We start from the raw sequence: 12,076 nt of genomic DNA, 5'->3' as shown, positions 1-12,076 counted from the left end.
TGCAGGAGCGGTGGTGTCTGGGTGCATGTGCCTCGGGCAGTGCCAGTGCTGGGCCGAGCACAGCCACGCTGCAGCCCAAGACAGCACAGATGGTGCTGGCCTTCCAGTCATTTACTTCAGTAAAACAGTGTTAACAAGCAAAATAATAATAATAATAAATAAAAGAACCATTTTATTGCCTTCAGTGCTAGGGACACAGATAACAGAACTACACAGGATGAGAGGTGCTGTCCACCACTGGAGCCCACGGGTGCTGGCTGAGGCTACGGTGCTGCAGCAGTCCCCGGCCCCCAGCAGCAGCCCTCTCCAACGCGCCGGGCTGATGCTAAGCTCAGCCACCACCGCCGTGCCCCCTCCCCAGCTCCCCTACAGCAAACACCCCCCAGAGCAGCCGGCCACCCCTGCCCGGGGCTGCGGGGGAGCTGCGTGCCTCTGGCTGGGGCACTGCCGGGGTTTTTATTTTTGACTATTGTGTGAGCTGGCCCACAGTCAGGTGGGGCCAGGGCCAGGAAAACAGAACTGGTGCAAGGAGCGCAGCCAAACCCCTCACCGAGCCCGGCTGCTTCCCAGCAGCGCGAGCACCGAGGGGACAGGGGGCCTGTGCAGCTCGCGCTGACTACGTGGCAAAGGGCAAAGCTTTTCCATAGTGTTGCAAGGCACATACTTTACAGGGGTGTATTGCTCTTCACCCTCCTCCTCACCTCTTCCGAGCTGTTTGTCTTGCTGCAGGATCAACCTTTATTTCCTAACAGCCACACACACAAATAATAATAACAATAATAATAAAAAAACCACATCAGTCAGTCAGCGGTTCAGACAATGAAGGAAAGGCGGTTGGCAGGCAAACTGAAGCCCAGCATCTTCTGTGCTAACTGCAAAGGGGAAAAAAAAATAATGTAACATGCTGAAGTCATTACGAAAGGCCAATGCTCTGCTGGCGTCTCATCCCAGCTGAGCACTGCAGTGCACCGTGCGCTGGAGCCCCTTGGCCCAGCTCCGGCCCAGGGCTTGGCTGACAACCTTGGGACCAGTTAATAGAGCTCTGCAGCAGGCTTTGTAATGGCAGCAGTTGACTGAGCAAGAGCCCTGTCTGGTAGTTCAGTGCTCGGCAGCAAGGGCATGCTCCCCTGCTGCGTGATGGGCGGCCGTCAGTGCTGGCAAGGCAGAGACCGGGGTGTGGGTGTGAGTGAGTGCGTGCATCTGTGTGTGTCTGTGTTTCAGGAGGAAGGTGCTGTGGCTGTGTCCCACTGAACTGAAGCAGCTCTTCTGCCCTGGCAGGGCCAGTGCTGCTCCTTAGGCTGTTAGCTGTGAAAAGCATTAAATACCATTAAAAAAAAAAAAAAAAGAAAAGCCCCAAACAAAAACCAAAAAACAAAACCCAAACAAAAAAATGGGGTGGGGGGAGGAGGAAAAAAAAGAATATCCATGGTACAATCTTTAGAAATGCATGTGCTGCACTAAATCACCACCCTTGGGCCAAGCCCCAGTCTTTTTGCCATGTGGCCGCATGGGCTAGGGAAGACAGCAGCAGTGGGCACGCAGGTGGGGGGCGTGGGGGTGTGTGTGTGGGGGGAGTGTGCATGTGTACACACACACTGCCTGGGAGGGCAGCCCAGGCCCTGTACCACCCAGGCGCCCTGCTCGTGGGGTCCAACCCAGGGACTCCCCAGCAGGGTGACCTCTGGGAGCGGGGCCACGCTTCGTGGCAGTGGGGGTCGTTCTGCTTGTAGTGCTTTGGCTGTAAGTGCTGGTTCCCACCACCCCGATGGGGGGCTGGGGCTGGGCTGCCCCAAGGCACCACTGCAACCCTGGGCAGTAGCCCAGTGCTTCCGGGCAAGGAGGCTGCATGGGCAGGGATTTGGGGCAGGCGTGTGGATGTGCACAGGGGTGACCCGGAGCGGGACTGTCCGGCCAGGCCCAGCACAGCCACTGTGGCAGAGGAGGGATGCTCCTGCTCCTGGGATGCAGCGCCAGGGCTGGGGTGGGGTGCAGGGCTGTGGCTCCCTGCACCTGCAGCTGGGAGACAGATACTGCTGCCTCCTGCTGCCTCAAGCGCACTGGGGGGAAAGCCTGATCTCAAGCAAGGGCTTCCGCAGTGGTGTTTCTGGGCAGGACCCCCAGCACTCAGCACCCCACCTCAGGAGACGGTTTAACAGGGACAACCCACCCCCCCGGCCCAATTTTGGACATTGCATAAGTAGCAAGGCTGGCCCGTGCCCCTCTGGTGCCAGGCCCAGGCACCAGCTGCTGAAGCTGACACCAGGACTGCAGCAGCATGCATCACCCCCACCTCTGGCACCGGGCATCGCATGCTGCATGGGTCCCCCAGAACTGTCCCTGGTGAGGGGCCAGCTGAGCTGCATAATCCCTGGGCAGGATGCAGCCGTTGGGTAGGGTCAGGCACAGGAATGGGCTAAGTGGGGTCTGCCCACTTATGGGGAATGTGCCAGGAGCCCCGGGGACCTGCCAGCGAAGGGGCTCAGTCTGGCAGCAGGACCTGCTGCGTGACGGGTGCACGGGCTGTGCAGCTATGCCACAGGAGCTACTGCAGGGATTTGACAATAGCTCTCAGGGCATGGGGCGTCTCCGGGACGGAGGGAGACGCGCTGTAGAAGGTGTTGGTGTGATTTCTGCGCTGCTCTCGGAGGTATGGAGGGACGGATGAACTTTTGATGTGGAGGATCCTGGTGTCCATCACTTCGCAATCGATCTGCATCATTACCTCATAGTCCTGCCCATTGATCACATTCTCTGCAAAAGAAAGGGGAAAAAAAAAGTCAGTTAGCCCTGCAAGCTAGTGAACTAATGCCACCAAAAGCAGAGCTTTCTGGACCTTTTTTTTTTCTGGAGCAGGAGCTGGAGGGGGCGACCCCTTCCTTTTTGCAGCTCCACACACAGAGCTCCATCTCACACAGCGCAGCCCCAGCCTGCCCATGACACCTCAAAGGGCCCAGGCCACGCTTAGCATGTGCAGTCACACCTAGAATTAATCTAAGTCAGTCTTTTCTTTTCCACTTCTTCATCTGCACATAATTACCGATAGAGCTTGCCTTGTATAACATTTATTACCGAACTGTTGTTCTTGAGCCACTAAAGCGTAGGGGTGATTGAAGATAGGCCTTATTTAAGAAAGCTGAATGTTTCACTTTCTTTTTTATTGGTTTAAGAATACTGTAATCCTCTTGACACTGAGGATCTAGAGGAATTTCTTCACCAGATTATTAATAAAAAAGGTCAAAATGCTATCTCTTGAAAGAATTAACTGTACCTCATTACCGTGCTGACCTGGCTGTTGTACTTGCATGACATTGTGGTGTGACATTGGACAAGGACATTACCCTTGAGAGGCCTCCAGACACAGGGAGCCCCAGGCCAGCACATGGGACCCCAGCGCAAGGGCATGCCAGGCTGCACCACCCCAGCGCAGCCCCAGGCTGGGCACGTCTGCTGCCACAGAAGCTCCTGGGCTTGCAGGCAGGGGCTGTGCACATGGCCAGCATCTGCTGCCTGGATTTAAAGGTGGGAGACTATTCTCTGCATAGACAGTGTGTCCAGGAATGCGAGAGCTGAGATCGGATTTCCAGGCACGAGCAATCCTTGCCTTTCAGAGTCAGAAACACTGACTGCCATCGGCAGGGTTTTCTTTCTGTGCTAAGGAAGATGGAAGATCACCTAATGGAAAGCGTATGGATTGGAGGAATGCAATATACGTTACTAATTTTTAGTGTTTTCCTGGATTAACTCTGACTCTGGATGACAGCTGACAACTGCAGCCGGACCCTCTTGTACCCCACGCCACCTGTAGAAGCCATTAGATCAAGCATGTCTGGTATAGTAATGAAAAGCAGGAGCAAACTCTTGCTAAGGGGGCTGAGAGCCTGCAAGGGAAATCAAAGCTTCCACCTGCAGAAATGAAATGGAAAAAGCTCCGTATGTGCCACCGAGTGACCGAGGCCAGGAGCAGCTGTGCATGTCTCTGTGCTGCTGATCCAAACACCCCAACAAGGGCCTCGTCCCTCCTGGCCGCGGTGCTGCTGATAAAGCCCTGCCATAGCTTCGGGTGCTGTGTCCCCAGTTGGGATCCTTTTTGAGGCCATCCCTCCAGGTCACTCCTTCTCTCATCCTTTGGATGTGCTCTTGGTCTTCACCCAACAGGCTCAGGACTGGACAGCAGAGAGGGCTGGGCTGTGGTGCTGCTCAGGATAGGGGCTGCACGGGGCAGCTGGGGGTGCAAGGAGAAGCTGGGGCGGGGTAAGAGCCTGGCCTTTGGGCTGGAGAGAGCAAACGGGAACAGATCGGCTCCCTGTGACACAGCAAGCTGAAAATACAGCTCCTCAGCTCTCACGTTGCAGACAACAGCTCGATAGGACACTCGCTATGTGAGAAAATGTGCTCCAAAGCCACAAGTGGGTGAGGTGGGATGGGACGGTGGCGAGGGCCAGGAAAACCTCTCGGTAAGGCAGTAAGACTTTCCCGCGTCTGCCCGCAGCAGCCAGCACAGCGGGCTATCATTAGGGTCCCTGGCATTGCACAACACGGACAACAGCAATCCCAGCAAGCAGCCCATGCGAGGGAGGCAGCTGCACTGCGTGGGTGGCAGCAGGGAGCATGGGAACCAGATCAGCCCATCTCAGCCAGCCAGGATCCCGCTTCCCCCACTGCTGACACAGGCTCCCCCCACAACTAAGAAGTGGACCGCGATTAAGTAAGCCACAGCTCTGCTACCCTGTGCAAGAGGTGCTGTGTCTTCTGAGCCCACCACAGCTGAGATAGCTGGGAGGAATCACGCTCACAGCAAGCCTCTCTGGCCAGCAGGCATGGAGGGGACACACACCCAACCCAGACATTCGCAAAGTGCCTGAATCCTGCCCTGTGCATGTGGATTAGCACAGGAGTGACACTTGGGTATAAAGCCAGGTATCTCATTCTTTCCCCTTTTGGGTTGAAGGCACTGTCGATGAAGAACTGGTGTAGGAAGCCTCTGCAGAGAGTCTCGTCTCAGAGGGACGAAGACAGTAGTGGGAATGGCTCAATTCCCACTACAGACATTTCTAGCAGCCTTTCTCATTACCACTAGCACCAAAATGCTGAAGAAGAGGAGGTGGGATTTTCCGCAGAGACAGCAGTTGCTGCTTGGTGATGCTGCTGGGTGCCTGGACCAGCTGTGTTCAAAGGAGCAATCTGAAAGTCGTGCCAGCCCTGGGACACCCAGCCACCGTCGGAGAGCCCTGCCCGGTCCACCCCAGCCCAGAGGGTGGAGGGGCTGGTGCTCTGTGTCAGCCCATGTGATGCTCTCAGCAAAATAGGCAAACGTGACCTGAATGCAGCCGGCGCAACCCAATGTTTGGAAAGACTAGCTCACTGTCAAAGGGGCAGGCATTGCAAAAATGATTCCACATGACTCCATCCTGAGCTTGATGCCATTAAACTGTTTCACGATCTGGATGAGGAATAGAGAGCATATTTATAAGATTTCTGGAAGATGCTAAACTGGAGAAATTTAAACCACCTTGGAGTATTGGATTAGACTGCAGTTTCGATAAAAGAGAGAAGCTGTCCAAAATCTTCAGCATACATTTAAACCAAGGCCAGAGCAAAGTACAACGCTCAGGAGAATTGGAAAACACGACTACAAAATGGGGCCAGGCAGAAGCACTGCAGAAAAAGCTTGAGGACTGCAGAGGATTACTGTGCATAAGCCAACAGCATGACAGGACTAGAAATGATCAGGTTGATTTCAAGAGAAACAGATCTATCTTTGACCAAGTTTCTAATGATAATGAAATATAAAGCCTGGATGAAGCTACCTTGGGAGACCAGAGGGTCTTCATGACTGGCAGTTTTTAAGGAAAGGCTGGATGACCGCCTGTCAGACAAGACCTGGGGCACCTGACCCTCCCTCGGCACAGGCGCAGGCGTGGTGATCCCTCTAGCCCTGCCCTTCTGTGAACTGCAGGTGCCTATTCAGGACTGAAGTCCCTCAGGGTAGACTGCAACCGATCATTACAGAGCCCAGGTCCATAAAGAAGCCAACATATGTCAACTGAGTTGTGACGACTGTCGGTCTGCTCTTTGCTCGTGACAAAGACAAGGCAGCGCAACTTGGGCGAAGCCCTTTCAGTGAGATTTGAGCTGACGTTTGCCACAGCCAGCCAGCACCCACACTTCAGATGGCTGTGAGAACACTGCTGTGCCACATTTCCTTGACGGTCAGTTTAAATCCAATGGCTACGTAGTTGGACATTTTCAGCTGTGCTATTCTTAATCTCTTGTCAGCAAGCGGGCAAGATCTGGAGTAGAGCTGTGGGTTCTCCAGCAGACCCTGTGGTCTGACCTCAACCACAGAACAGGACAACAATTTTGCCTTGTGATTCCCGCATCAGATCTTTTAAAAATAGCCCGGTCAGGCCTTCTTTCCTTCCCCTTCCATGGGGCCATCCAGCAGTACCAACACCTGGCAGACACCAATGGAGCACAAGGTGGGTTTTCTAGAGAGGCCATGATGAGCGTTGAGCTTGGCAGTTGCGTGTGGCTGATCCCTGGAGGGGTCAGTGTATGTACCCAGTGCTTTCTCTCAATGCTCAGGTCAGCCGTGTACTGCAATGCCTGAACACACACCCATCGCACCTCACAGCCCTCTGCAGGGAGACGGACACGGGCAGGGGTGTCTGTGGAGGCAGGACCGACAGCTCAAAGTTGCTGCCTGCTGCTGCTGCTTGTTTGTGGGCTGGCAGGTCAGCGTTGCCAACCTGTGTTACACGGGGCTGCTTAATAGCCCAGAGCAACACCAACACTAAATTATTTCTAAAGTTTATTGTGTGGAATTACCTATGACTGATGTTTTGTGGGATTACATAAGCGAAAACACAGGAACGGATCTCCTGTAGAGGTGTTTGGATTTATAAATAAATTTATTGCTCCTCTTTGAACTTCAGAACATACAGCCATTCATATGGCCTCAGGCTTAAGAAGCTATCCTTCCCAGGCCAAAAGGCTGTGTTGCACTTAATTATTTGTTAACAGGTTTAAAAGCCATGCTTCAGATGATAGACTATTTCAAATTAACAGCAGAGGTAGTTGTGCCAAGTATTGCTGTTCTCTGACTGCACCTTCTCAAAGAGGCTCGCTGGCTCTCGCAGACTGTACCAAACTCCCAGCACGAGCTTGGTCTAGGGAACAGAAATCTAATTCCCCAGTGCTGCTCTCCAGGGTTTATGGCAGCTCCTCTTAAAAACAAACATGTTGCAAGACCTAACTGATGAAAGCTGAAGTCAGCAGTCCAAACCAAAAACGTTTAGCAAATAAGGCTGAGGGTAATAACTACTGTTACAAATTACTGAAGATGATGGAAGATTGTCTTCTTATTTGAAGTACTAGATTTTCAAAACTGGCTCATTAGAAAGACCATAAAACCAAAGTCCTCCTTCTCCCCTTAGTAGTACTGACATGTATCCATCAGTTGAATGTTCAAATGTCCGTCTTTGAGATCAAGCACCTACTTCTATAAGAGATGCTGTCTTAGAGAAAGGCAGAAGACAGGCAGAGGGCTTGAGAGGCAGGCAATGAAAATCTTAGTGTCTGTTCTGCAGTAAGTCAGAACAAATGGTGACATGAATTGCCTCTATACTCAAACTCTATACATGTCAGTGGGCTGTTTGGCCCTATGGATGCAGTCATAGGACAGGAACAAGTTATTCTGGTAATTTACCCTTTCCCACTTACATGCACCCTCCCGCCAAAGCTTTGCTGCAGGAAAATGCTTGTCTTGAAAACTGCACTACTTGCAGAGAGGCTGCAACAGAGGTCCCCTGAAATACCACCTGACCTTGTGAAGTGTTTCAAGGCTGTAACCAACCACCATGGAAGAGCTTTGCAGCTTTCTGAAGATGTGCTCACGCCTTAGGTACATTGATAGAGCCTTGTTCTACCAAATCAACCACGAATTTCACCTTACCCCGGCAGTCCCACAGTGGACTACCCAAAAAATACTCTGTGAGACCAATACTGTATAATTCAGGGCCTGGGCCACTGATTTGACATCCCCCAATCCTAAGACTCTTCTCTAAGGCCCCAACTGCCTTTGCAGTAGATAACCCATGTACCTACTGGCTGGTTTCTTAGTAGGTGACTTGTAAAAGTGGTCAGAACCTGCCCGGCTCTACTCCCACACTGTGCTCACTGAATATGCAGTTAAGCCAGTGTCGACCACATAGATCTGGACTACATGTCCTTGCTTCTGCTGGTAATATACAGGAAGGGAAATCACTCACCCCATCTTTAACTACCTGTCTTTGTCAGCAAGGCTAGAGAATCATCCCCTCCTCATGGACAACAGCATAGAGTGAATTTGCTATCCATGAAACCAGTTTAGTTGATGTCAAAGTTAGGTGCCAGGGAATTATCTCTGCATAAGGTGATACAAAACCACCAACTCTTTTAAAACTGTCTTTGCTGAACAGCTACTCACACCCTTTATACTTTCCACATTTCCTTCTAATGAGAAAGCTTGCTCCGCCACACCAGATTCCAAAGACAGTCAATATCAGTGTTAATTTACACTTGGAGCCCCTTCTGCAGCCCCATCTATCACACTGACAGGAATCCAGGCAGCTTTCAAAGAGCCACCAGAAGTGTTCCAGTACCTGGTTGCTTTGTGCTAGCTGCACCAAGCTGATGATGCTAAAGTTTGGTTTAAATAATGATTTAGTACCAAACTACCCAAACAATTTATAGTGCAACCTGCCCTGGCCCAAAACAGAGCTTATGTCTATGGCAGCACAGAGTTCAGAAAGCGCAAGCTTCAGAAGAAGATGAGGGCACCAGCTGCACGCAGCTCTGGGGCTGGCCTGTTGAAGGGCTGCAGCTGTCTCCAGAAATAATTCAGGAGGCTTCCTCCACTCTGTCACTTCTGCAATCTTCCATCTCATCACCACTGAGCAGCCCCGACTGTCCTACCCAGCACATCTGGACAATGTTTCCATCTGAAGGGTTGGTATACACTACCAAATAAGTATATAAATGAAGCAGTGTTACTGTAACAGCTACAAAGACTAAAAATACACTCACTGCAACAATGCAGCAGGGTTCCTAAAACATTTACAGATTTGCTTGTTAGACAGGATTATTTGAGGCAAGGGAGAAAGTTACATTGTGACCCAAATAATAACTTGTCTTTTTAAAAGCAAATTCCTGCTCGGAAGTATTCCCAAACAAAACAGTTGCAATGGTCTCACCTCTGTGGACTCAGCTGTCCCCAGTCCCTGACACAGGTTAATTGAAATCCTGGGCATTTCAGTTCTCCAGGTCTACTAGCACCTCTCAAACAGTGAGCCAGGCTGCTGGGTCTATATGCATACAGGAACAGGGGCCATGGTCAGAAACACTGGATCCACATAATCAAAGTCACTTTGACGAGCCATGCGCTGACAGCATGGAGACAGGGTCTCTTCCCATGCTGAAGCACTGGTGCCAGGGGCTATCCAAGGGGGATATATACAGGCACAAGGGATAAGCAAGAAAACTGGAGGAAACAAGCTCTCTGTGGCCTCCTAAGTAAATAACGGAGCCACAGGAGAGATCGGCACTGGCTGTGGATGAGGAGCACAACATGCCCTTAGCTTACACCACTATGTGATTTTTGGAAAAGGCCAGCGCCTGTGGGCAACGTGGTCAGTGGCAGATCTGTGCCAGATGTGCTTTACTGTACCTGGTCCAGACTGGGAGGTCTCAGGGAGAGGAAGGAAAGTTGGCTCTTCCCAGGGACCATTTCCCACCTGATCTCCCACCTCCCCTTCCAATCTTCTTTCATGCCGCAGTCACTTCCCTCTAGGAGAACGAGCATGAGCTACAGAGGAGAGGGCCCAGTGTGGATCTACTGTGATTGCTCTTGTTGTTTTGGAGAAGGAGCCAATGGCCATCGCAAGAAGAGAAGATCAGAACTACCAGTGTTTGACCCTCCCAGGCACATCATTTAAAGCTCCCTCAGGTACAGTATTTCTTGGAAATACTGAGACATTTTTGACAGCACTGGCTGTGCTTATGTGTGTTGTTGGCAGGATATCATTGCTGCAGGATGGCCATATTTGAAACCTAACCAGCTGTGGCAATGCTAATGACAAGAGAAAAAAAAGAAAGAAAACAAAGACAAGGGGCAAAGCAGTTCTGCTGCATGGAAAGCTCTTTCAGGGGGTGAAGGACAGAGGCTGAAGAGAGAGCAACTCTGCTAGGCAGAACCATCCCATGCCTGCTTGGGAGGCACAAAAAGTATAAGCAAGTAGTATAAACAAACTCCCCACACAGCCTGCAAATCCAGACATACCCACTCACAAGACAAATAACTGTACACAGAAGAGTAGCCTAAAAAGGCATTCTGGTAGGGGCTTCTTTCAAGAACAAGGGCTGGAGGGCTCGTCCCAGGACAGCACGTAGGGGACTGCTCCCTCTGAGTGCAGCAGGGAGGGACTGGGAGGCATGGGCATGTTCCCTTTGGTCCCCACCATGGGTCTAGCACCCTACAGATGCTGTTAGAGCTGGAAAACCTTTCTGGCCCAATGCTACCTTTGGTTTTAAATGCTAGCAAGCTCCTCCTTTCCCCGCTGTGCTGGTGGACTGGCCACTCTCCTTTTCTAGCCTTGGTACTGCCTAAGGACAGCTGTTCTGCACAGGCAGGAGAGCAAAGTCCTGGCAGCAAAGTCCCATCCAACCTGTGCTTCTGCCTCTAACAGTGACCTGTAGCAGAAGCAAAATTCAGGGCATGTACTTTTTCTGATATATGAAATAGTAAGTGACTGCTTCCCAGAAACCTTATCTACACCATTCACGGGGTTCCCTCAGCCACTGCTGTCAAATTCAATAGTCGCTGGGGTAGGGAAGCTGTTACACTTAATGTTCATTCTTGTTGCTTTTTCTCCTGCATCTTTTATTGTTTTATATATCTATAAACAACTATGACCAAAAATGCAGAGTATTGAAGATGGGGATTCAGTAGGGCTGTAAAGATGGTTCATGTCTTGTTTTCTACTCCCTCTCTAAAAAATTATATTGCTTTTCTTTCTTGTCTAAGCTGACATGTCGGGGAAGGATGTGCAGTGGCTCCTCCGAGAAGTAACAGCTCAGTCATCTGCCCCTGTATGTTTGCTCAGGAACATTTTTCCCATGTAAATTCTTTTGCATTTTTTCACACCAAGTTTCACCTGCTGAACAGAATTTCACTCCTTCCCAAGATCTTCCAGCCTGCGCCTGGAGATGCAGGGGCAGTGACCCCAGCACAGACCTGTGTGGGAGTCTACTGCTAACATCCTCTTCATTGCAAAATGGGACCATCTGTTTCCACCTTTCATTTACAGCTTTTAGGGAGATTCCAATCCACAAGTGAGCCTTCCCTCTTGCCTCACAAAAACTTGCTTTCTTTTAGCAGTTTCTGAAGAACTACTTTTTTCCAAGTTTTTTGAACACTCAGGTATGTTATTGTGCTGAAGAGACCACCCTTATCCTCACACTCACTAGCTCTCCGAGGCCTGTGATGGAGCACTAAGGTAGGACTTTCCTCTAAAGAAGCTGTGCTAGCTCTTCCCAACCTATTGTACGTCCCCAGGCATGCTCAACTCTCACAGATTCACCCAGCTTGTGCAAAAGTGAGACTTGATTTTTACAGTTCCTGAGGCCATTTAAAAAAAATTTGCCTCATTTGACACTTGCTATTCTCCTGATAATTATTTAGCCTCAGTGGTTAACACCAGCACAAGAACTTTTTGCTCTTTCCTTCAACAGTGCTGACTTCAACTTTAAGTGCTCTTTTACATCTTGGTCCTCTACAGGCACTAGAGATTCCCTGGCAGGCGTCCTCTGAAAAATGTTTTTATTATTTTTTTATGCCTCAGGCACACTGTTCCTCAATATCTTCTTCTGGCTCGACTTCTTATGGTTTGACATTTAGTCTGCCAGAAATCGTGCTCTTTTTTCTATTCCCTCACTTGGCTACAATGTCTATTGTTTAAAAGATATCTTCTTACTTCTATGAATCTACTTTAATGTGTTGCTTAAGCCTGTTAGATTTTTTAGGGTCCTTTTAAAGACT

At 50.5% G+C, this 12,076-nt stretch overlaps 1 protein-coding gene across 2 annotated transcripts in view; it reads right to left on the bottom strand.

Moving 5' to 3' along the window:
• Window positions 1–159: 159 nt before the first annotated feature.
• The window catches only part of ATF6 (activating transcription factor 6), an 85,915-nt gene continuing 73,998 nt past the window's right edge, over window positions 160–12,076 (bottom strand). For both annotated transcript variants that reach the window (XM_072867505.1, XM_072867506.1), the window contains exon 16: window positions 160–2,751. In XM_072867505.1, the coding sequence (XP_072723606.1) occupies window positions 2,543–2,751 (209 nt within the window). In that variant the 3' untranslated portion in view covers window positions 160–2,542. The remainder of the gene's footprint in view (window positions 2,752–12,076) is intronic.

Source organism: Ciconia boyciana, chromosome 7, assembly GCF_034638445.1.
Source record: "Ciconia boyciana chromosome 7, ASM3463844v1, whole genome shotgun sequence".
NCBI classification, from domain to species: domain Eukaryota; kingdom Metazoa; phylum Chordata; class Aves; order Ciconiiformes; family Ciconiidae; genus Ciconia; species Ciconia boyciana.
The sequence above is the reverse complement of the archived record's forward strand: the minus strand, read 5'-3'. Positions and strand labels throughout refer to the sequence as shown.